At 38.5% G+C, this 26,596-nt stretch overlaps 1 protein-coding gene across 3 annotated transcripts in view; it reads right to left on the bottom strand.

Moving 5' to 3' along the window:
- LOC127654692 (unconventional myosin-Ib-like) overlaps positions 1-26,596 on the bottom strand; it is a 146,717-nt gene that overhangs the window by 111,360 nt on the left and 8,761 nt on the right. For all 3 annotated transcript variants that reach the window (XM_052141969.1, XM_052141971.1, XM_052141972.1), the window contains exon 2: positions 6,333-6,475. In XM_052141969.1, coding sequence (XP_051997929.1) covers positions 6,333-6,458 — 126 coding nt within the window. In that variant the 5' untranslated portion in view covers positions 6,459-6,475. The remainder of the gene's footprint in view (positions 1-6,332; positions 6,476-26,596) is intronic.

The following is a 26,596-nucleotide window of genomic DNA, read 5'->3' as shown; positions in this document are numbered from 1 at the left end:
ATTGCAAGTCTTCTGAAGTCACAATCATTTTGTGAGGAGCAGAAATCACTATTCACTAAATGATCTTACCCTCTGCCTAAGCTCAGTCAAGCTCAGTCAACAGGAATTGGTTTTCGCTTGTCATAAAAAAAATGTGATGCGGCATTGACGATAAACTGCATTTGTTTTTGCATGTCGTCATAACCAAACTTGTCGTATCACTGACGTCAATTGACACTGAAAGCAAATGGCACTGGGTTTCATGTGTCGTAACTGAACTTGATACACCTTTTAAGAACAAATGGCATTGGTTTCAATAATCAATCGTGCCACACCATTGGTTTGTGTGTCATTACTGAACTCGACAGCTATTGATAGAAATTGGCATTGGTTTTTGCGCTTCGTGATTGAATGTGACGCACCACAGAGGGCAAATGCCACCGGGTTCCATGCTTTCACATCGTGTCACATTAGTTCACATCGTAAACTAATGTGACACGCCATTGACGAAAATGCCATTGCTTTTTGCACATCGTAACCAAACGTGATGAAACGTGTCATGGACGGCATTAAAATCAATCGGCATTGTTTTTTGTAAATGAACGTCAAACGTGACAGGTCATTGATGGCAAAAGGTATTGGTTTTCTTGCGTGTCAAAATCAAACGTACCACACCATTGGCTGCAAACACAATTGATTTCCGCGGGTTGTAACCGAAGGTGCCGCGTCATTGACAACAAACACCATTTTATTTGTTTGGACTGACATGAGGGTTAGTAAATAATATTGTCAGTTATAAATCACAGAAATGTACACTTTGGGTAAACTGTTCTTTTAAGTGAAGAAACACCTGTTTGAAAAGTATAGTTGATTTGGCTTTAAATTACCAAGAAGACAAATTATCAGTCTGCACAAAGCTCCACAGACACTTAAATTAACTTTGGTTTAAATAATTCTGCTCAGGTCAGCACAGTTGTGTGTGGAGGAAGCTTTGGGGATTTGCAATAACTACAAGTCTAGAGGTTGTATTACAAACTTCCAGTTGCTGGATATTTATGGTAGTGGGTAGTTAAACCCAACTCTCATAATTACAGGCTAAACACACTCATCACCTGCTTGTGACTAGCTACATGATTTCTTTAGCCTTCTATTACTGCACAGATTATAGCTCTACAAAAAATTAAATAACCACTTAAAAGGGTGTAGTATATGATGCCACACAAAAATCAAAACAGCCAATTAACTGGGTCGGCTTCCCTGCAAAAGCAAATTCTCATGACCAATGAATGACGACTAATGCAGCAATATATGTGGACAATAGAATGCATTTCATCATACTTTTATAGCCCCACATAGGGGTAAATATGAATGGGTGAATATGATTGTCATAATTCACCAAGGTGATTCGCCATTGATGGCAGACGTTATTGGTTTTTTGTGTCGTAACCGAACGTTCCACACCACTGACAGCAAACACCATTGGTTTCTGTGTGTCGTTACCGAAAGTGATGTGCCATTGACGACAAATACCATTGGTTTTCGTGCATGTCTTTACCAAACATGACACACCATTGTCAACAAACACCATTGTTTCAAGTGTCGTAATCGAATGGAACTCGCCATTGATGGCAAATGGCACTGTTTTTTGGGTGTGTCCTAACGAAACGTTCTGGACCAGTGACCGCAAACACCACTGTTTGCAATTGATGACAAATGGAATAGTTTTTTTTGTGCGTATTAACTGAATGTTCGGCTCAATTGACAACAAACACCATTGGTTTCCATGTGTTGTAACCGAAGGTATGAGCCACAGATGACAGTCATCGCTGCTTTTCATGAGTCTCTTAACCAACGTGACGCAAACATGACGTGCCACTGACGACAAATGCCATTGTTTTTTGTGCATGCTACACCATTAAAGGGCAATCACCAAATACAATTAGGAACATTTTTATTTTTAATTTTTTTAATTTTATTTTGCTTAAAGATAATGAAGCATATTTAGGACCATATTTTTAAGACTTTTTGAATAGTTACATTCTTTTCATGACAATTAAGTATTTTCCTGACAAATTTCTTTATGCTAAATACAATTTAACATTTTTCCTAATTTTGGTTTGAATTGTGACCTGAACCAATTGTCTTGAGCCAATCATATTCTAAAGTAATTTTGCTGGTGCCAGAGAAAGAGGCTCAATCTATAGTTTTGGTGCACCACAGCTTCCAAGACTGGGTTAAAATAATTGGGAGAGAAAGGAGAGCAGGAACACAACAATGAGAGAACTATGATTTACACTGTGTTTCACTCTACAGTCCCATTGGACTTTGCAGTGTAAACACAATCCTGTTAAATTTTGACAATCTTATGTGCTATGAAGATGGGACTGAGAAAAAGGAAATGTTCTATACATGGAAGGTCGCCTGGTAAGATGAGTCCCGATTTCTTTATCATCACGTGGATAGCCGTGAACGTGTGCATCGTTTACCTGGGGAAGTGATGGCACCAGGATTCACTAGGGGAAGACAACAAGCCGGTGGAGGAAGTGTGATGCTCTGGACTAAGTTCTGCTGGGAAACCCTGGGTCTGGCAATTCATGTAGATGTCAATTTGACACGTGCTACCTACCTAAACATTGTTGCAGACCAGGTACACCCCTTCCCTGGTATTCCCTGATGACAGTGGCCACTTTCAGCAGGATAAAGTGCCCTACCACACTGCACACATTGTTTGGGAGTTGAAGAGTTCTAGGTGTTGCCCTGGCCTCTGAATTCCCCAGATCTCAATCCGATTGAGCATCTGTGAAATGTGTTGGACCAACAAGTCCGATCCACAGCGGCTCCACCTCGCAACGATCAGGACTTGAAAGATCTGCTGCTAATGTCTTGGTGCCAGATACCACAGGACATCTTCAGGGGTCTTGTAGAGTCAATGCCTCAGCAGGTTGGCGCTGTTTTGGCAGCACACGGAAGACCAACAGCATATTAGGCAAGTGGTCATAATGTTTTGGCTCATCGATGTATCCCAATCAGCCACAACATTAAAATAGAATTTTGAGATTATATTCTTCTCACCACAACTGTACAGAGCGGTTTTCTGAGTTACTGTAGACTTTGTCAGTTCGAATCAGTCTGGCCATTCTCTGTTGACCTCTCTCATCAACAAGGCATTTCCATCCACAGAACTGCCACTCATCGGATGCATTTTGTTTTTGTCACCATTCTGACTGTTGTGTGTGAAAATCCTAAGCGATCAGCAGTTAAAAAATACTCAAACCAGCCCATCTGGCACCAACAATCATACCACGGTCCAAATCACTGTGATCACATTTTTTCCCCATTCTTATGGTTGATGTGAACATTAACTAAAGCTCCTGACCTGTATCTACAGGAATGTATGCACTGCAGCCACACAATTGGCTGATTAGATAACCTCATGGATGATTTTTGGTGCCAGATGGGCAAACATGAGTATTTCTGTAATTGCTGATCTCCTGGAATTTTCATGCATAACAATCTCTAGAATTTACTCTTAATTGAGCAAAAACAAAAATCCAGTGAGCAACAGTTCTGCAGATAGAAATGCCTTGTTGATGAGAGTTTAACAAAGAATGGCCAGACTGGTTTGAACTGACAAAGTCTACAGTAACTCAGATAACCGATCTGTACAATTGTGGTGAGAAGAATATCATATCAGAATGCTATTCTGAGATGCGTGTTGGTGCTGTTTTGGTGGCACGAGGGGGACCTACACAATATTAGGCAGGTGGTTTTAATGTTGTCGCTGATCGGTGTATATTTTTCCTATGACAACATAATTATTTACTTGTTTTCCCCTTGCATATTCATATGACCAACAGCATAAGTCTTTGTGTTACTTGGACTGTCTCTCTCAGTGAAACTTTACCCATCGTGAATTTGTTCTTTATATTTTCATTTGGGTGGCATAGTATAAAGAATATTCCATGTATATGTCGCCAGCATCCTTAATGGTGCACTCAGCAACTTTTGTCTTTGTGTCATCTTGGACTTACACTGATGCCTAGCAGCTTGGATGCTGCATAATTTCAAATCAATAGTTTTCAGTTTCAGATGCCATTGTAGAAATGAAGTATTCACAATCAGCCGTCATTATTTTAATCAATGAGTGAAAGTGTCCGATAACAGGATGGTTACGGAGATTAAGCGAGTAGTATTCGGCTGGTCATGTGATTCTAACAGCACCACGTGCGGACCCTCTCCATGTAGAATAAAACAGCTTTTATTAGGTTACTGATATGACTGGAGATATCATTTTAATAGGAGTTGTCATGATTTCATATATATATATATATATATATATATATATATATATATATATATATATATATATATATATATATATATATATAGTTGAAGTCATAAGTTTACATACTCTTAGGTTGAAGTCATTCAAATAAAAAAAATGTAACCACTCCACAGATTTATTATACGCAAACTATAGTTTTGGCAAATAATTTAGGAAATCTACTTGGTGCATGACACAAGAAACGTTTCCAACAATTGTTTAGACAGACAGATTGTTTCACTTTTAATTGACTATTACAATTCCAGTGGGTCAGAGGTTCACATACACCAAGTTAACTGTTCCTTTAAGCAGCTTGGAAAATTCCAGCAAATTGTGTCAAGCCTTTATACAATTAGCTTCTGATAGGAGGTGTACTGAATTTGAGGTGTATCTTTGGATGTATTTTAAGGCCTACCTTAAAACTCAGTGCCTCTTTGCTTGACATCAGGGGAAAATCTAAAGAAATCAGCCAAGAGCTCAGAAAGAAAATTGTAGACCTCAAGTTTGGTTCATCCTTGGGAGCAATTTCCAAATGGCTGAAGGTAGTTGAAGGTACAAAGTTCATCTGTATAAACAATAGTACGCAAGTATATACACCATGGGACCACGCAGCCATCATACCGCTCAGGAAGAGATGAATGTAGTTTAGTGCGAAAAAAGTGCAAATCAATCCCAGAACAACAGCAAAGTACCTTGTGAAGATACTGGAGGAAACAGGTAGACGAGTATCTATATCCACAGTAACACGAGTCCTATATGGTAAATGGTCTGCACTTATATAGCGCTTTTTTCTAACCTCAGAGGTTACCAAAGCGCTTTACACTGTGTCCCAATCACCCATTCACACACACATTCATACACCAATGGCGGCAGAGCTGCCATGCAAGGCGCTAACCTACCATTGGGAGCAACTTGGGGTTCAGTGTCTTGCCCAAGGACACTTCGGCATGTGGAGTCGTGTGGGCCGGGATTCGAACCACCAACCCTGCGATTGGCAGCCGACCCGCTCTACCACCTGAGCCACAGCCGCCCCAATATATATCGACATAACATGAAAGGCTGCTCAGCAAGGAAGGAGCCGGTGCTCCAAAACCACCATAAAAAAGCCAGACTACAGTTTACAAGTGCACATGGGTAAAAAGATCTTACTTTCTGGAGAAATGTCCTCTAGTCTGATGAAACAAAAATGGAACGGCAATAATGACTATCTCTATGTTTGGAGGAAAAAAAGGTGAGGCTTGCAAGCCGAAGAATGGGGGCGGCAGCATCATGTTGTGGGGGTGCTTTGCTGCAGGAGGGGCTTGCGCATTTCACAAAATAGATGGCATTATGAGGAAGGAAAATTATGTGGATATATTGAAGCAGCACCTCAAGACATCAGCCATGAAGTTAAAGCTCGTCTCAAATGGGTCTTCCAAATGACCGCAAGCATACCTCCAAAATTGTGGCAAAATGGCTCAAGGACAATAAAGTCAATATTATGGAGTGACCATCACAAAGCCTTGACCTCAATCTGATAGAAAATGTGTTGGCAGAACTGAAAAAGCATGTGCGAGCAAGGTGGCAAACAAACAAATACTAACAAAGTGTATGTAAACTTCTGACCCACTGGGAATGTGATGAAAGAAAAAAACAAAAAGCTGAAATAAATTATTCTGACATTTCACATTCTTAAAATAAAGTAGTGATCCTAACTGACCTAATATAGGGAATGTTTTCTATGATTTAATGGAATTGTGAAAAACTAAGTTTAAATGTATTTGGCTAAGTTGTATGTAAGCTTCTGACTTCAAATGTATTAAAAAATACTATTCATTATTCTTTGTTTCATTTTTTACTGAGGAAAAAATGACTGAATGCACCTTTAAAATTCGATTTAAACAATGTATTATGTTGAAGTTCCTACAAATTTTACCAGCCAACTTCTGATTTGTACTCACATTTGCTGCTTTGTGAGTGTTAATTTTGGACCCTGGTTCTACACCAACTGTTGCATAATGTTCTCAACATTAGATTCAGTGTTACTTACATAGATCTCATTGTGATCGAACCGGTTCTTTAGATTCTCGATGAAGGAGTTTTCTGACAGGGGCTCAAGTAGAACCATATCGCCCACCCCTATCATATTGTCGAGAAGTGATGTCTTCACCTCCATTTTGGAAATAACCCCCCCTACAGAAAAAAAAACAGAAACATCACATATCAGATCAACATTTCTCCAGGTTATCTATCCCAGCATTCAGTGCACTTTTCATGGTACATTTGCATATAAAAGATGTACTATGCACCTGGATCTGACCACCAGCTTTGAGCACATAGTTCTAAACCAATGTAAATACAGTGGTCCACAAAGTATTTGGATGTAAATTTAAGAATGTCATTGCATTACAAATATCTGACAAAGTGGCATTTGCAAACAAATGATGCGAGAGCTTTTATCAGTTCTTACTTCACATGTCACCTTTTTTTTTTTTTGGTGAACCGTTTTGCTTCAAAAGTGTGCTTGTGCTGTCTTTCTTCAAAATAAATACCACTTGGTTTGATATTTTGTTATCTAATGTAATGACATTTATAAGTTTTTAAGTGTGGCTGAAGTGTCCAAATTCTTTTTGGAGCCACTCCATTCTGGAGTCTGCGTTTGCACAGCAGCAGATGACTAGATGACCGCCATGTTCTGTTTTGTCCAGGACAGTATGGACACGAGATATTCTAATAGGAATTATGTAATGAAAAAAACAAGTCCAGGCTGATGACCCCTGTATACTCCAAGACATTTATGGAGAATGGAGGATTTAAAAATAAGCTACATTCTAACTCAACAAAGTGGACAGCAGAAATAAACCAAGTATCTGCATAAAGTTTATGCAAACCCATTATGATTTCACAATACAACAGTGAAAGTGTACAGCACACAGGAACACAAAGACAGTGCTAGAGGTGGCAATTTTTCCTTTTCACCAGACTTCTCTGGCCACTAATACAGGTGCCATAGCACAACGGAATAAAAGGAGGCCTCAAATGGCATTCAAAGCCTTGATACCAGGATTTACTGAGCCCCTGTACCCTGTTTAAACTCGTGGGCAATGGTAAAATATAGTGCTCAGCATAAAGCTCATCCAATAACAACCCACATTTTTACTCCCCCCTCTCCTGGTTAAAAGAAAAGCAGCCTGCATTGCCATTCCTATTCATAATACAAACATTGGCAAAGAAACTTGGCCCAAACAAAAGCCAGACAGAATAACACACTGTGGTTTGTTGATAACTTAAATTGTCTGGCCCTCATTTGCGTGCATGTTGTGAAGCATGACAATGAAATGTTACATGTAAATGAAGGATTAAAATGTAAGAACTAATGGCAGATCTAGGACTGATTAGGTTGCCAAGATCCCTGTCTGCCCTTCAAGTCATTTACAAGCATCCCAGCTTGCCACTGTGCAATTTAATATGCCTAATCTTAAAATGTATCTGCAGTTTAGGACAGGGTTAGTCATCAGCTTTCAGAATTGGCAGCCCTGACATGCCACCATCATAATACCTTACATAAATTTCAGAAATTAAAGACCCCATGAAATCTAAATAAGTCCATGTCGATTATCTTTGAGGACACATATACACTAGTAAAATTGTAAATATTGTCAAAACTTTGAGCAGATATAACACATTTTAAAATGTACAGTCTTTCTCTTCCTGGAAATTTAAAAAAAGATGATACAAGCATTCAGTGGTGTCTTTAAATTTTGTCCAATCAAACATTTAGCAAATTGATAATTCCCTTAAATTATTAAAGGTGCACTCAGTTATTTTTTTTAATATGTCGAAGTGTAGTTTACACTGACACCTAGTGGCCTGGATGTTAACAGTAGTTTTTCAGTTACCAATGCCACTGAAGGAATTTGCTGGGTTCTTTTGTAAACCAGGATTAATTTAATCCATGAGAAAAACGTGTCCAGTAACAGGGCAGTAACTGAGATTAAGCAAGTAGTATTCAGCTAGTCATGTGATGCTAACATGGCATCCCCCATAAGGAGACCCTGCTCCATGTACAATTAAAGAGCTTTTATAAAGTTACTGATATGAATTAACTCTTCATCTCACGTGAGTAGTCATGATTTCATGTTTCAAAAATCACTTTCCATTGCTTTAGAAGTAAACTTATTTTAAATTACCTTTAACCTGCCTCTGATTGACAATAGCAAGCATTAAATCATGGTCTATGGTTTTAACGTACACTAAAGGCAATTGATCATTTTATAAAAGAGATAAACTCTTCAATACGTCCCACCCAAACATCCTGTTTCCATAGAAAATGCACCAACACAGGAAAGAACACTTTCATAGGGTTTTGAATTTTATTATTATTAAGAGACCACTGAATTGACTTTCAGGGACATTTCTATCTAACACAAAGTGTTTCATCATCCATTTATGTCAAAAACAAGCATTTATCTGAATTAAATTCTCAATCTGGACAAATATGGCCATTACCTATAAAATCAAAATTGAAACGCTTGTGTGTATTCCTACTGATTAGATATAGATCTCTTTTGTCTACCATCACTGTTTTTGAAATAACTGTGGTTTATTTTTTTGATATAGATGATGTTACTGTTTTCAAACATATGCTCCACTCCAGCACTTCTGGGTTATTTTGTCAGCGGAGAAATTAACTGCCATCTATGGGCACTTTGCTCAAATTGAGCTGAAAGTGCCCAACAAGTGTTGATTGTGTAGTTGAAAAAGCACATTTCCAAAAGATTATTGTGCATTTGGGCTTCTATACATTTCAATCATGATCAGTGGATCAGGATAAACTCAGACTTTGACAAATTTTGACAAACCAAGACCCACTTACCACGCAATTAGGGCTGCACGATTTGGGAAAAAAAGTCATATTGCGATTATTGAGGTTAATATTGTGATATGCGATTGCGATATAATAAACAAATGGTATCATGAGTAATCTTGCTTGTTTATCAAGGAAAATGCACAAATAGATTACTGATAATGCTGAAATGTGTATTTTTCAACTCAAACTTGCAACAACTATAAGTGTTTTCAAATTAAAATATTTTTACAAAATAAAATAATATCTTTGCATTACTGCAACCTTGTTATTTTCTCAATATTACACCTAAATAAAATAAACAATAAATAAGAACATACAAATTTTCACGAAACTAAGATTGTCCAAACAAACAGGGACATTTAAACAGGATGTAACATTGTATAAAATCTTTTGAAAAGGAAACTGGATATAAAAGTGTGGTTAACTCAAACCACTAAAACTGTTGTTGTTGTGTATAATATATATAAATATACATACATACATACACACACACACACACACACACACACACACACACACACACACACACACACACACACGTTATTGTAAATTTTAATGTTATTTTTCACATAAGATTGATCTTATGATGATCTCATCAATGATGCAACACATTGCAAGTTGCAGACAGCAGGGGTGAGAGACAAGCATCTCCGTGTTAGAGTGCGCATAAGCCGGCGGAACTTTAAATCTCTCCCGGTCAGACTGGGTTTCTTCCGCGACAGGTTGAAGCGGCTGTGACCGAACCGAGAATGACAGTTTTGGAGTTTGTGTTCATTTACATGCCACGCTCCCATATTACATGAACTTTAATTAAGGATAAAAGAAAGATATATCGCAAAGCTGTGATCTGTTTCGGTGATATTTTTACTGCCCACCAGTTCAGTGTCGGTCTGCTTGGCATTCATCTTCACCTGATTTCCACGCTGAACACCAGAAACTCACATGACATGACCACACGTGCCACTCCCTAAACGGAGACTGACTGGTCATCTTTTTATTAGCCGTGTAGAAAATGGGCAAACAGCTCGGAGAGAATGGGCTATCACGTCCACACATGCACTTATTTATTTAATAAAATCGCAGCATTTGCCGTCATATAATTGCACAGGCTGACATCATGATTGCGATATGATTCATTGTGCAGCACTACTCGCAACTGCAAACTGCTGTTTTTAATTTCCAAAGTGAAACAGCTGTGACAGATATGGTCAAATATTATCTAACGATGATCCTAGATGAACAAAACACATGGAAGGTCAGAACGTGACCCCATCATCACCATCGAACCGCATCGGCTATGGTTTGTGAAAGGATTTATTAATAAAATAGTCATACTGCTAAAATCTTTTAGCAGATTCCTTGCATTTATTTTGAATCCAGTAAGTAACAATTGTTAAATCTAAAATGGCTGAAATTAAGTTTGAACACTGAATTCTATTATTATTATTTACTGTTTGGTTATGTCATTTAAGGAGTACATATGCCATTCGGTCTCAAACACGGTGGAGCACTCAGACTTTACTCTTTTAACCACAATCGCATATGGACATGTTTGGCATACACGTGACGCATGCAATTTGGGTCCTTTTTTGGTGCCATCTTTGCCCCAAGTCTGCTGACATGCACTCTAAACACTAACATTCATTGTCAAAGTACCACATTTATTACATTTATAGTTTTGCCAATGATCGATTGCTTATGACACGTACTAAAGATAATTACAATCATTCCAGCCAATTGCTTGGGGTAGAACAATGACGCTAAATTTCCTTTTTCTGTTTTGCATCAACTTTGCTTTTGAATGTGTCTTTCTAGAAGGAACACTAATTTCTATGTCTAGCTCAATTTGTGTCTTGGCAACAGCTGTAACCTAGCAGCCTGGGTTATAATCAGTTGTTACCTATGAAACAGGACAGAGAAGACCACAGAATAAAGGTCAAAATCGAGATGAAGAAGCCCTGGATATATTCAGCAGTTCTTCTTTAAAGATTCCAGGGTGTGCTCACTCCATTGCATAGCAACTGTTGGCAAAATTTACTAGTCCTTCTGAATACAAGCTCCTTTGCCTTATGAAGTCTCAAAATGATTAGCCAATAAACATGCTTCTCACAGAATCCAGCAAATTAAAGACCTGATCATCCAATCAATGTCTTTTTTTAAATTCACAATAAACAAAAGTACAAAGAAGCAAATTCTTTAAAAGATTGAATGCAAAGCTTTGCAAGTACATTGTGTCAGGAGAACTTAGTGGCTCTGTTTTAAAAACTAGTGAGCTTCCTTGCAGTCTACTGTCTACATAGAAAGTTGCCTTCTACAGCAACAACCAAAATGAAAAAGAGCCTCATAAGTGACTGATTTTGAACGCTCTACATAGGCAACAACTCTGTGTCATTCAAAAAGCAGAAGACTCAACTAACAATTGATTTCAAAAGAGTTTGTCATTAGCATGTTGCCAAGCTAACAGTGAAATGTCTTAATACTTTCAGAGTTGAATGAATGAGTGTAAGATTCTGCATGCAGAAGGACAAGCAACAGGTCAGGAGGAAACCAGGTAATAAACAGGCACCACCAAGTATGTGATGTGATGCTCTGAACAGAACATTATTTTCAATAACAATTTCTAAGAGAGTCTTGTAGGTGTGAGCAAGCATTCCAGAGCTACAGTAGAGGAAAACATTAGACCATTAGAAGTGGAAACTTGGATACTGTCTTTGTTATTAAACGTTTTAAACACTTGGTGCAATCCTCAGCAACTCTAACTCGATGTGAATGTGTGCTGGTAGCCTAGTAGCCCAAATTCATAGCTGCATTTTGAAAAAGCACTCAGGCATGTGGACAATATATTAAAACCTTCAGAAGAGTCGCTGACATCTACAGATCAGGAGAGGAGGGATTACCCTTCCTAACAAGGACAGCATATCACTCAGATTTATTGAATGAAAGCACAGAGATTTTCAAATTGAATAATTTACCAATTGTTTAATCCAAAACAATAAAGCATTTTTGGTTAAAACAATACTATTTTTAATACAACTCCAGTTGGGACAGTATGAGAAACGCTAATAAAAACAAAAAGGAGTGATTTGTAAATTATATTCACCCTTTGCTATATTGAAAGCACTACAACTAATCAATATATGATGCTTTATCTTGTGAATTTCATTGGAGTTTATGTAAAGTAATTTAAAATCAGATGATTGCAACACACTCCAAAAAAGTCAGTCGAGTGTTTACCACTGTGAAACATAATTTCTTCTAATAACACTTATGCATTTGAGCACTGAAGACACAAGAAAAAGTGGACCCCCCCCATATTCATCCATTATGAAGGTCTTTAGCTGCACAATTGTACGCAGTCTAAGTTGCCGTATTGTGCGCTTCATAATGCACCACACATTCTCAATTGGAGATGGTCAGGACTGCAGGCAGGCCAATCTAGCACCCGCACTCTCTGCTTATTTGGCCAGTATGTGGTTTGAAGTTGTCCTGCTAAAAATTAAGGGACATCCCTGGAAAAGATGGTGCTGAATGGCAGTATATGCTGCTCCAACATTTTTACGTATCTGTCTGCATTAATGGTGCCCTCACAGATGTGCAAGTTACCCATGCCATGGGCACTGACACACCTCTGGCCCATACAGACACTTGCTTTTGGACCTGATGCTGATAACAGCTTGGATGGTCCTTTTCCTTTGGCCTGGAGAATGCGACGGCTGTGCTTTTCAAAAACTATTTTAATGTGGACTGAAAAATCACGGTTCCACTGTTCTACTTTCCATCCAAGATGAGACCGAGCCCAGAAAAGTCGGCAGTGCTTCTACACAGTGTTGATGTAGGGCTTCTGCTTTGTATAGTAAAGTAAACTGTGGTTACTTTGTTAAAAGGTTACTTGAGTATTCCCAAGCCCATGTTCATGATATCCATTACAGATTATGTTTTTTAAGACAGTGACATCTGACGAATCAGAGATCAAGCACATTAAGAAGTGGTTTTCGGCAACATCTGTTGACAAATTGACAAAGTCTTGAATGATCCTTGCTCTTGAAGGAACTAGGCTGTTTTTGGAGGCTCCCTATGCTATGACACGATTGCCTCACCAGTTTAACATCTCCTGATTCACACTGCCTTGTTATTTCAACTCGTCAAATTGTTATTAGTACTTTTTATTACTGTACATAAAAAAAAAAAAAGAAATTCACAAGGTTAAAATGTCAGAATATTTTGTTGTAGTGTTTAAAATTAGCAAAGGGTGAATATAATTACAAATCACTTTTTGGTTTTATTAGCATTTGTCATAGTGTCCCAACTTTTTTGGAATTGGGGTTGTACACTTTAACTCTTTTGCATATCTTTAACTACACATTGTCATAGGTGAATCAGATGCTAGCTAATTCAGTAACCACTCTGAGGCATTCAGAGAATAATTCCACTGATTTAAACCGATCAAATTTGAGTTTTTTTACCAATTCATTAAACTAACTGCCTCAAAATAGTAATTGGTTTACAAATCAGACTACACTGGTTACACTCCATGTTTATTTTTGCAGGCCACCAGCGAGAACATTGCCATTCAAAGATAAGAAAATATTGATTGTCCTAATAATTTAATTCAGGCTCTAACTTGGGTCGCTGTCCTTTCTGCATATCACGGTGCCGTTTTGTGGTCTGTTCAGCATAACGCGATGGCTCATTTATGCTTATCACGGCACATTCGGCCCGTTTCGCAACGGCCCCAAAGTGCATCGGCAAAATGGGAAAATGCCTGGTATGGCAGATTACCAGACCAGCCCTGGATTTAGGTTTGAGTCAAAAAGTATGTGGTATAGGTTAAGGCGTTTAAATCTCAAACACTACCAACTCCTTCCTCTTTTGACATTTGCAAAGGATTTGCTGGGTTTTAACAAGGGGACCATTCAGTGTATCAGGTCAGACACACTGACCTGATACCTGAATTGAATGCAGTTGATGTGCATTAGCAAATAAAGATTGATCTCACAGAGTTCCCAACAATCGTTCATAAATCCATCAGATTAAGCCGGGTAGTATTTTTAGCCACCCGACTGCCCTAAAAACAAATGTAGCCACCATGCGTAACATCAGCATTATTATTTCTCTGGATTGCCTGGCTGTCACTGTTCTGAAATGGCCCACATCCAAAACTCTAAAGCTGGCCTACATTTGTACAGAGCTACACCAATTATATATAATTTAAAATTCCTGGAATGAAGCCATGTGTGATTTTCCACTTGCGGACAAGGTAGAGAAGAAAGTCCCTCTTTCTAACCTTCAAGAGAAATTTACTTCGCTTCCCCCTGGCACATCCAGACAAACACACACTGCAACAACTTAAGATCAAATAGGCCCTCCATCACATTTTATAACACATATTTAAGCACGGATGAGAACATTTTAATCCACCACAGTTTTAAATGAATCCATACCCTTAGTAAAATAATCAAAATGTCTTGCGATGTGATATGCTATAGCTACTCCAAATATAAAACTATTTTGTTAATCATTTTGCTTATTCTTTTAGTAATTTAATGCATAAAATGAATGATTGTCATATTAATGGCTGATCCATAAAAAGCAGCATAAAAGCAATCCATACGACTCCAGTGGTTTAATCCATGTCTTCTGAAGCAATATAATATGTGTGGTTGAGAAACAGATCAATATTTGACCCAGTAGGTGGTGATATGCACAAAGGAAAAACAAAACCAAAAAGGAAGAATGTGAAAGTTGTAGGGATTAACTGTAAAAAAGGACTTAAATATTGATCCGTTTCTTTATCATATCGCTTCTGAAAATATGGATTAATCCACTGGAGTCTTATGGATTACTTTTGTACTGCCTTTTATATGCTTTTTAGACCTTCAAAATGTTGGTCCCCATTTACTTGCATTGTCTGGATCTAAAGAGCAGAGATATTCTAAAAATCTTTATTTGTATTCTGCAGAAGAAAGAGTCATACACATCAAGGATGGCAATTTTAATTTGTTGGGTAAACTATCCCTTTAAAATCAACTAAAAAGGCAAAAGGTGTTGAAAATTATTAAAACATAAAACCATAGTACCACTTTGCAATAAGGTTGTATTTGTTAACATTAGTAAATGCCTAGATATAATTAACTATCAATAAACAATATATTTGTACAGCATTTATTAATCTTGATGTAAATTTTTGAAAATAAAATTTTTCATTAGTTCACATTTGTTCATAATGCATTAACTAAAGTCAACTAGTGAAAATTGTCCCATTTTGCATGTATATAACTTGACATTATGTAATTAAATATTCTGTTGTCTACAGTACAGCAATAAGTGAAATTTCTAACTGAAATATTTATATACATTTCGTATTATTTTGTCCATTTACAATAATGAGAGCACATAGCCTAATGATAAAAATGGTTGACACTTCACTCTACGTTTGAATTTTTAACCTACAATTTGATGCTGAAAAGTCCATGGACCAGGTAAACAACACAAAAGAGTTTAATCGAATACGGACCACTATATAAAGAGTCAGACACACAGACCTGGCTGCATAGTGGCAACTATAGACTGGCTCTAAATGGATTGATGGGGCAAAGCCATTGTGGCCTTTTGTGAGTACTTGAAAAATTGCTCAGTGACCTGAAACACCACTCTGCGAGTCTGCTCAATTTCCAGGTTAAACCCTCAGACTGACTTTTCCAATCCCACAGGAGCCAGACTTGGTAGAATGGAACGCATCCCTGGATCACATCTCCAGGACTTGTGATTCTTTCCTTCTACTATCATTAAAAATAACAGTAACTTTAGTTTTTGTATCAGGTTCAATGCCATTTCATAAATCCAATCCAGTCTCTTGCTTCAGCAAGTAACATATTATGAATTTCTGCTAAGCCCTCATAAAGCTAGGACATGTCCAAAATAAGCCTATGAAGATAATGGGCTTTCAAAGACATGTCATTAAGCTTTATATTGTTATTTTTAAGAGCATCTTAGCCTTATAAATTTGCTCATGGAGGGTTTACAAGGCTACCTACCAATAGGTTTCAATTGAGCATTCAATTGAGCACACACATTTTAATTCCTCATCACCAATAATTTCCACTTGAACCTTCAAGCAAGGGATAAGCTTTCGCAATTTTTATTTCTTCAAATGCATGTGTTTTGGGAGAATTTTACAAACTCAATCGCTGTATCCTTCATTAAAGTTAACATGAAATCAAACTTCAGCCCATTTACTTTCTATGCCCGTTTCTATGTGCACAATTAAGCCATGCATACACGGTGCGAGTTCTGACACTTATTGAGGTTATGAGCCCTAGCACATGTTATGAGTCAGTTTATCTGATAATCATACAGGTATAATCGTACATGACACGACTTCACGGCCTGGCAAATCGAGCAATCACCTGAATTTTAGTGCCACTTATCTTTATAAAACATAAACCCAGAGGAGGACATTGCTTTAATTCCTCGTAGCTTGAGATTTATAAAAAAAAAAAAAAAAAAGGAGACTGGCATGGGGGCTGCATTAGCACAAAACTCATCTGCAGATTAAAAAAGAAAAAAGGATACTTATTACAAATGCTGTTCAACATTTGACAGATTCAGTTTTCGAAGGGAAACTGTGTGATGTCCTGCATGATAATAAACTGCACAAAATGTACAAGATTAAAAAGTGCAGAAAATTTGTGGTTATACTTGGATTAGTTTAAGCGCAAACATGACGTATAGTGCAGAACTTAGTTATTTTAGTGGAGTAGGCTACCTTAACTATTCAGCTTTAGATGTAGGCTACATCTACATCCTTCTCATCTGTGTCACTGCTTGCATGTAGAGAGCAGACATTCTGAAGAAGATTTGTGAGGTCTTGTCCATATAAATGTGCTTTAAAGCCACACGCAGCAAAAGTTTAAAAATCTTGTTTTAGCACAGCGGTTGTTGACAGGTAGAACTGTCAACCTAGAAGTCCTCTGTTTCACCAGACACACCAGAAATCTTCTCACATATCCACTAACGTGTGTATATACGATTATAACACATGCTATATCCCCTAAATGTAGCCCTAGAACTGAAACAAATGCAAGTATGATGAATAAAAATAGATCATGATGGAAATTTAAAAACTGTCCGTCAGAGTGATAAAGATTGATAGTAAACCCATATGGCAAATGATTAGTTTGAAGAGCAGAGAACAGCATGGCATTTCATTTGAATCATTCCAAGTGATGTGGTTGAGAATATTATGGGAAAAACACAATTTTTAACAACCATTTTCTCCAAATGTGTAAAACCTTCATGAACACTCGGTTTACATTGATCGCGTGGTTTGAACACCTTCTACTGATTGGTCAACTTCAGGTAGATCGTCAAATTGGCCCATATTTTTTTTAGACACTTTTAAATATTATCGGGAGGTCATGAGCAACTCGTAAGTGGCTTAGCTCTGCTCATAATTCCTCTCACATGATGCGAGTCGTGACCACACGAGCACCCCCGATTTCCACGCAATCTCCCCCAACTGAAAAAAAAAAACGTTTGGGAGCTCGCACGACAACCAAAAATAGCACTGTGTATGCCCGCCTTGAATTGGTGCCGAGTTATTTGGAATAAAGCAAATGTTGTTTTCGTAATATTTTATCATTACAAAGATTATATTTTAGCACAAATCCTTAGATCATTTAACCTCTCCCTCCAACCATTTGGATTAATTTGTGGCAGGTAACACCCACTTCCCATGGTCCAATCAATTCCTGATGGATAAAATCAAGTACCATCCCATCATACAATTTTTCTCATTGAATATTCTGTTTTACTCACAAATACATCAAACTACACAAGTAAAATGGGTTGTGAATGCTATTTCAAGTTGAGTTTCACATTACCAGTTGAGATGTTACCTTGGCCTGTTTGCACTTTAATTAAACTCAAATGTTTTTAAAAACCACAGAAGATTAATTTATCTTCTCACAGTGACAGTTAGTCTCTTTATAGTGTACAAGCAGAGCAATTGATATAGGCTATGTGACTGAGATGGTGAAGGGACAGAGGTCGTCACTCTTATCAACTCTCATTGTTCCCTTTGCTACCGACAATGTAATGGAAGGCTGGGCTTGGTATTCTGCATCAACCAGCATAGCGCCATTCTTCGCCTGGTCAGGGCCTCCGTTTCAGACACGTGTTTTACTATTACTGAATAAGTTGTCCCCTTGTTCCCTTAGTTCCTGTAACTGCTACCTCTTACAAGTCATCTATTATCGGAGAGGTGGTGGTGTAGTGGACTAAAACACATAACTGGTAATCAGAAGGTCGCTGGTTCGATCCCCACAGCCACCACCATTGTGTCCTTGAGCAAGACACTTAACTCAAGGTTACTCTGGGGGGGATTGTCTCTGTAATAAGTGCACTGTAAGTCGCTTTGGATAAAAGCATCTGCCAAATGCATAAATGTAAATGTACTTCTTAACCGTTTTTGCTTCAGGACCCAGATTTTACATTGGACATTTGAGATGTAAATCTTCAATGGCGTCACAATTCGATTCTGATTCAATGGGTAACGATTCGATTCAAAAACGATTCTCGATGCATCACAATGCCCAAATTTGCCTGTCAATGCCCGTCCTCCAATAAATTATTTTTTTAAATTTCTTTAAAATCAGCTTTCAGCTTTTATTTAACAGCTGTTCTCAAAAATCAGAATGGGTCATATTACATAAACTGGCCTTTTACATTTAGTTTGAGCTGTGAACAAAACATGGAACATTCAAAGATTAAATAAACACTTACAGTTTAGTAGAGTATCACAGTTTTTCAGTTTTTTTTTTCTTAAGAACCTTCTAAAAAAATATCTTAAAAGCACAATAAAAAAAAAATCTAAAAACACAAATACATCAACTGATTTTATTAACATTTATTTTGTTAAGCATTGTTAATAATATTTATTTATTATATAAAATGTATCTATGCCATTAATATTCATAATTTTTTTTAACTATAACCTCAACTTGATGTCGCTGGTTTGTGCGCTTTAATTTAGTGTATGCGCTTAATGCGTGTCTTTGCATCCATTTCCATCTCTGGCATGCGCCACTGCGCGATGGAATCATTGGAGAAAGAATCGTGATGCACCATTGCCAAGTTAAGAGCAACTTTTCTGATTGTGGTTCACTCTTCAGGATTATGCGTAGTGTAGTTCTTCACAATAAGGTGATATAACACTGACTTATGGCTTCTACAGAAGCAAATATTTCAAGAGATAAAAATCTCTTATTGTGGTGGCAACACACTTATAATTCCAGTTGAAATAATTCAGTTGAAATCATTTTATGCTTTAGGCGTAGCCTATATTGGTTAAAGCCTCAAGTTTTGTCTAAAGAATAATAATTGGACTTTAATGGAGTTAAAGAATTGGAGAATTTTTAAAGGAGTTTAATGGTCTGTGAAGGATTGTCACCAGTCAAGCATTTACAGTCCCCATCTGATCTGCAGATCTAGTAGATACAAAGCCCTCTATAAAAAGTTGCAGTGATTTAGAGGAAGTAAATCTACTGCATAAACATTTGTGTCCCCGGAGACCCAACCCTCTAAAAAAAAAGACAACATTTCTCCTCTGCCTTTAAAGAAATACATTAAAACGGCAATTACATACAAAAATGAACATGATGTTTCATGAGGAGTATGTTGATTATGGTTTGCAAAGCACCCTTCTAGAGAAAGTGCAGTAATGTAGGCGTTCAGTAGGTGGATTAATGCATTTGCTCCAAGTGGGGTGAGCAAGGTGAGATGAGACAAGCACAGAAAGCACACTGAACACAGTACTTTTTATAAAGTTTACTGCTACAGAAAAAAAGAGAGAGAGAATTCATGTGATCTGCTTGTTTTATGAAAACAGATCAATCTAATACATTACAACAGAGATATCTTGCCACAACTTAGCATTCATGATTTAAGATGAACGGAATTACACCGAAACTGCTATAAAACTAGTCAACCAGATCATCAAACCCATAGTGTCCAGTTACACTGATTAAATACATTTAACCCAATATGAGCTGTTTTTTGGCACTAACTTCTGGCCATTAGACACTTCCATAGACAGTAAACTAGGTTCACTGCGAGTGTGAGAAGAATTCCTCGGGTAGCAAAATGAGGATCTAAAATGAAGGTGTCTCCGAGACCATTTCAGATTTTTCCACCAAAAGTCCTGACTGTTGTGCCCTATATATGGTTTAAAAAACAAAATTTGTGCTTTAAATTAGGGCTGCCCCCAAAGATTTCCCTAGTCGTCTAGTAGGCATTCGTTTAACCCTATGGGGTCTGAGGGTGTTTTGGGCCCTGGAGAAGTTTTGACATGCCTTGACAGTTGTGCTTTTTTCAGTTGCTTAAAAACATATTAATGGCTAAAGTCTGATAACACCGTATTCAGCACAAACTCTGCTACAATAATATGTGAGCAACATGTATGTACAGGTTTGTATTTTTGAGAACATAACGTTTATGCATGGTTTTTGAAAAAACTTAGATTTTAAGTAATTGAATTAAAGCCATATAACACATACTAAACATTTGTCACAAGCCTTTTGAGAACTGTATCTTGTAGCCTAGAGTTTTTGATACATAATTATGTGAAAACCATCCTGATCACTCATTCATACAAAACAATATACTAATTTAACTTTTGTAAGACACAATTAGTGTTAGAAAGGTCATATGCGAGGAGGCGTGAATGAACATGAATATTGAGGTTATTCACACCTGAGGAGACAAAAGACCCCTCCCCTGGGCCTATCACTGAGGAATGTGACAGAAAAGAGAATGAATGTGAGAAGATTTAAATGATCAAAATCAAGTTAAGTTAAAAGTAATCTGACTATACATTTTCTTTACATAAAGACTTTACTTAAAGACCTATACTACAGTTTAAAAGAAGTCTCTTCTGCTCAACAAGACTGCATTTATTTGATCCAAAATACAGTAAAAACATTGTGTGAACTAATTTTACAATTTAAAAGAACAGTTTTCTATTTCAATATATTGTAAAATGCATTTTGTGATCAAAACTGAATTTTCAGCATCATTACTGCAGTCTTCAGTGTCACATGATCCTTCAGAAATCATTATAAGATGGTGATTTTCTAATATGGGCATATTTAAAGTGCATTTTACTCATTTACACCTGAACAGATATTTGCAAGCACAAGCTTTGTTGATGATAATGAGGCAGCATAAACACTAGATAAAATATAATATCATATTACATATCATATGTATATCATACAGCATACAATTTAAATACCTGCTCTAGCCGAAACAGCATTTAAATGTAACTAAAACTTGCTTATTAGGACATATTTCACATGTCAATAAAATATGTACATGTTTATATAAAATAGCATGTCAACTAATGAAAACTAAATGACTTACTCGTCCAAAATTGTATCCTCGGCTGGATCAAGTCTCTCTTCAAAATACAAACGTTAATAGGAGTCTCGCTCTTCTTCTGAGGAAAATGTTAACTCTTCCTTACTATCCAGGAGTTTCCTCGCCTGTGTATCATTACAAACGTGCAGTAAAGTGAATGAATTGTTAACATCAAACCTCACTGTCGGGGGTGTTTACCATTTGCATTGATCGCCTTGATTGTGATTGAGCCTTAACAAGCTCCTCCACTTCATGCCCCTTTGATGGTTGAGATTTATAACAGTTGAAGTATTGTCTGATCGTACAACCAACTGGAGAGTAGTTAAAGTTGGCGCAGAGTATGGCTGCTGCGTTGCAAGCTCCGACCCAATATTGCAGTTTTTTGTTTGTTTTGTCAACAATTCTTATGGGGTTTTCTTATTTTTTTTGTAATGGATGGTGTCTGCCTTATTGTCTACAATAGACAAACACTTTTTGACATTGGTTCTGCAATAGCTCTCCGAAAACCGGACTTTAAATACCTCAATGCCGATCCACTGTTTTCAAACACGACAGTGGAGCCCTTTGTCTGGGCAGCCCGGCTGCAGAAACACAGCTGAAAAAGGGGATGGAGAGCCAGCATTCTCTTCAGACAAAGACATTGTGCCAATCGACAACCGCTACCCAGCATTCTACTTTTAAATAAGCTCTGCAAGCTGAGAGCATGGATCTATTTCCAATGAGAGATGAGTGACAGCTGCATTATCTGCCTTCCAGAAACTTGGTCTGCAGAGATTCCAGACTTAGCCATCGAACCGATGGTGTTCCCAGTGCACATAGCGGACAGAGTGAAAGACCTTGCAGGTAAAGCAGGAGAGGTGCTTTATGTTTTATGATCAATAAATCCTGGAGCGGTTAGAGGAGCGTACGTTCTATCAAGTCTTTCTGCTCTCCTGATCTGGAATTTCTCATGCTTCTGTGTCGACCATTCTGACTACAGAGGGAATTCACAGCAGTCATTATCACAGCTGTGTACATCCCCCATAAGCGACACAGACCGGGAACTCAAGGAACTGTATGGGAGTACAGTGAGCAGGAAACCACACACCCTGAGGCCACGTTCATTGTGATCAGGGACTTCAACAAAGTCAACTTCAAGTCAATAGCACCAAAATACTACCAACACATCAGATTCAACAAACGAGGGGACCGGGTTTTGGACCATACTCTCCCTTCCAGGATGGCAACAAGTCCCTCCCCCACCCGCCATTCTTCCATTCTGCTTCTGCACACTTACAGGAAGCACCCGCCCTCAGAATGATCCAGTTCTGGTTGGACCAATCAGATTTTACACTACAAGACTGTTTTGATCACGTGGACTGGGAGATGTTTTGGATTGCCTCTGTTGAAGACATCTACACTGATACCCTAACGTGTTTCATTAGGAAGTGCATAGATGATGTAGTGTCGACCAAAACAATACGGATCTACCCTAACCAGACACATTGGAATAATAGTGACGTTCGTGTGCCACTTAATGAGTGGACCTCTGCTTTTAATTCCAGGAATGCGAAGGAGCATAAACAAGCCAGTTATGCCCAGAGTAGCAAAACGCCAGTATAGGTATAAGATTGAAGGACAGTTCAACACCACCAACTCTAAAGCATGTGGCATGGAATTAATTTCATCACAGACTTCAAAGGGAATAAAAACTCGACCGAGAACACCGCTGCCTCTCTCCCGGATGAGCTTAATACATTTTAATGCTCGTTTTGATGGAAATAACACCACCCTCGTGGAGAGACCATTCCATGCCGCGTCATAAGAGCATGCACAAACTAAATAGCTGTTGTTTTTACTGACATTTTCTAACCTTTCCCTCTCCTTGTCCGTGGTCCCCACATGCTTCAAAACATCCACTATTGTGCCTGTACCAAAGCAATCCAAAATCACTTGCTTAAATGACTGGCATCATGTTGCTCTGACCCCCATCATCAGCAAATTCTTTGAGAGGCTTATCAAAGATTACATCTGCTCTAAGCTGCCTGCCTCACTGGACTCATTGCGGTTTGCTTACCGCAACAACCACTCCACTGATGATGCCATTGCATCTACACTACACACTGCACTCTCCCACCTGGAAAAAAGGAATACATATGTGAGAATGCTGTTTGCAGACTACAGCTCAGCATTCAACTGCAGAAGGCTGATGTAATCCATAGACTGGGTTTCTGACCACTGGCCGCTGATGCCTCTTTGGTTCCAAACTGCACCCCAACCTGTGAGGGATGAATCAGTTGTTACCACCTCCCAACAGGAGGGAACTTGCTCTCTTCTCTAACAAGGAAACAATTTCCTGACAGAGCTGCTGAATGGACTAAGTCTACCACCACAGTTGACATCAGGGGCCGGAGTCGGAATTAAAGAGCATAACCTTTTGTTAAGAGTCGCCAAGACCAAAGGGTCTGATACTGTCTCTCCAGTAACTCAGATGACGAGCTTAGAAGCATCTGACTACCGGCCTGAACGCCTCAGGCCTTGAAAATCCGGCCTTTTGAAGTTGTGGACATCGTAAAAGCAATGAAATCTCTGCTGGGTGTGAGGCCGGTTGGTGGGAATTTGTCAGAAACGTGGCTGTGTAGACGTGTAATGATAATGAGCAGGTGTAGTGTGAAATTTGGGGCATGTTGCATCCGTGTTATTTGCTGGGTGGTTGCAGATAGCTCTTTTCCAAGACATTCAGAAAAAAAATATGACCAGGAACGATGGGTAGGTCCCTCAAGTTCCTTTTGCAGTCCTCAGGTAATCTGGCCTGAGCAAGCCATACCTGCCAACAAGCTGTTAGAAGCATCACAGTGAGTGTGTATAGTTTTTGTGTCACGTGACCCATGGCCAGTAAGGCTTTCTGCAAGAACTGTGAAACACAGGGGTCCACTTCAACAGACTCTAAAGAGCTAGTGGCCACAAGAATCAGTTGGCAGATAGTGTTTTTGGCACAAGTGATGAAGGCAACTGACTTGTATGCTTTCTTGAGAAAAGAATCTGTGTGGACACACTGGGCATTAGGGCATCAGACATTCCCTCACAATGCTTCATCCGGAGACACCACCAATGTGGTGAAAGGCTGTTCAACTTCTGGCACATTTCGCACCCTAATGGCCTCCACCTCAGCCATAGGATCTAAGGTACGTGCAGTTTTGGATCGCCTCTTGGCCATCCCTGATCCTTTTAGGGTGCTAGAAAATTATGCCAAAAAGTCTTTACATGCAGTCATAGTAAAAGTATCTGTAGGCAGAGACTGACGATTGGACTGAACAGGATGGGCAGGGTGCTGATCAAGACTGAGATGAGCCACTGCCATCTGAAGCACTGTCAATGTGTCAACCACTGGAGGTGAAACGGTCCATGAAAAATGGTGTGATCCTCCAGAGCCACCCAAAGTCAGATTCAGCTGGCACATCTGGTGGATCATCAAACCCGGCATTTTCAGGGCCAATGTGCTGCTGAAATTTAGAAGCACACATGGACATAGTGTCAAGGTGGGAGCTATGAGAAAGATAAGGAGAGGCAGTAACCTCTACATTTGATAAACGTGATTGAACATCCTCAGTGGGGCCCAAGGTGGCTGTAGAGACCAAGTCTGCTGGTTGAAGGGACTGCAGGAGTCGCTTCATCTCCGCCATATCTGAGAAAAGGCCAAAGGCAAACTTTTTTCACAAACATGCTCTGGCAAACAACTGACTTAAGTAGTAGATCTTTTCTTAGCCAGAGGTGTGCCAGCAGCTGCAGAGGCACAGTGCTTTTGTTGTCTCTGCTGTGAAACCGTTCCAGTTGTACCTTCCCGGTTGCAGTCCGGATCAGCAAAACACAACTGTCTCTCAGACAAATGCACAGATCCATAAGCACTTCACTGACAGGTGTAACGAGAAAGAAATATAAACACAGAACATAGCGGGGACAATGTGTGATGCACACAAACACAGCAGCTCAAATCCAACAGCTCATTAATTCAACAGACAGTAATACACCAACAAAGATCCGGGCTAAAGTAGAACCTAGCCCAAAGCATGGATGACACCCCCCGGATAGAAACGAGAGGCACAGTGAAACCAACCATATAAATGTGCTCCGTATACATTTTTTTTTAAAACTCACAGATTGAAGTCTGTAGAGAACAAACCAATCCAAATCAAAACCATATCGTCACAGATTGTGAGGATGAGTATTCGCTGCTCCGAGAAAATAACTGTACTAGATAATGCAATGAACACTATATGACCTAATCCGAAGGCGGAAAAGAGAAAGAGGCTGGGTGCCGAGCTGCAGTGTTTAAAATTCCCTCAGCTCAGCCTACGTCACTACATAACTTTGTTGGTATACTTTTTCGACCTCTCTGGCTGGCGCTGCGATCATCCATTATTGTAACACTGTCTCTGCCGGTCAGGAGGAATGTAACAGAACCCATCTTCAGTCTGACCCATTATTAAATACTTTAATACTTACTGACAGACGAGGCTGTTAACGACTATTAAAAATAGCACAGCAATTTTGTTTTTGGAATTCAAAAGGCACACAGAGTGCACTGAAAGTCACAGCAACAGTATTATTAATATTTGGAGAAGAAAAACATTTAAGATCCATAAAGTTGTTTATTTAAAAAGTGATACAAAGGTAAAGATGCAGCGAAGTATATTATATTAAAGATATAAGAGAACTCATGTAAAATTAAATACAAAAGGAAAACAAAGCAATATGGAATAAATTATGAAGACAATCCACATAATATCATATCATTTTTAAAGGGGATGTAAGGCAGTGATGCAGCAATATCATTTACATGTTAAGAGACATGTTAAGAGAACCCATATGACAAAAAATAAACATCTTCACTGCTGTTTTAGGATTTCATCCTTGAGTAACTTCAGCATTTAATTTAATTTAAAGTTGGTGGTCAAGAGCTTTATGTGTTTTACTGCCACCAGTTGCTCTGGATCTGGTAACTACAATGGCTTCTGACACTTAATCTAAAGCTTAAAAATTATTATTAG

Source organism: Xyrauchen texanus, chromosome 14, assembly GCF_025860055.1.
Source record: "Xyrauchen texanus isolate HMW12.3.18 chromosome 14, RBS_HiC_50CHRs, whole genome shotgun sequence".
Taxonomy (NCBI): Eukaryota; Metazoa; Chordata; class Actinopteri; order Cypriniformes; family Catostomidae; genus Xyrauchen; species Xyrauchen texanus.
The sequence above is the reverse complement of the archived record's forward strand: the minus strand, read 5'-3'. Positions and strand labels throughout refer to the sequence as shown.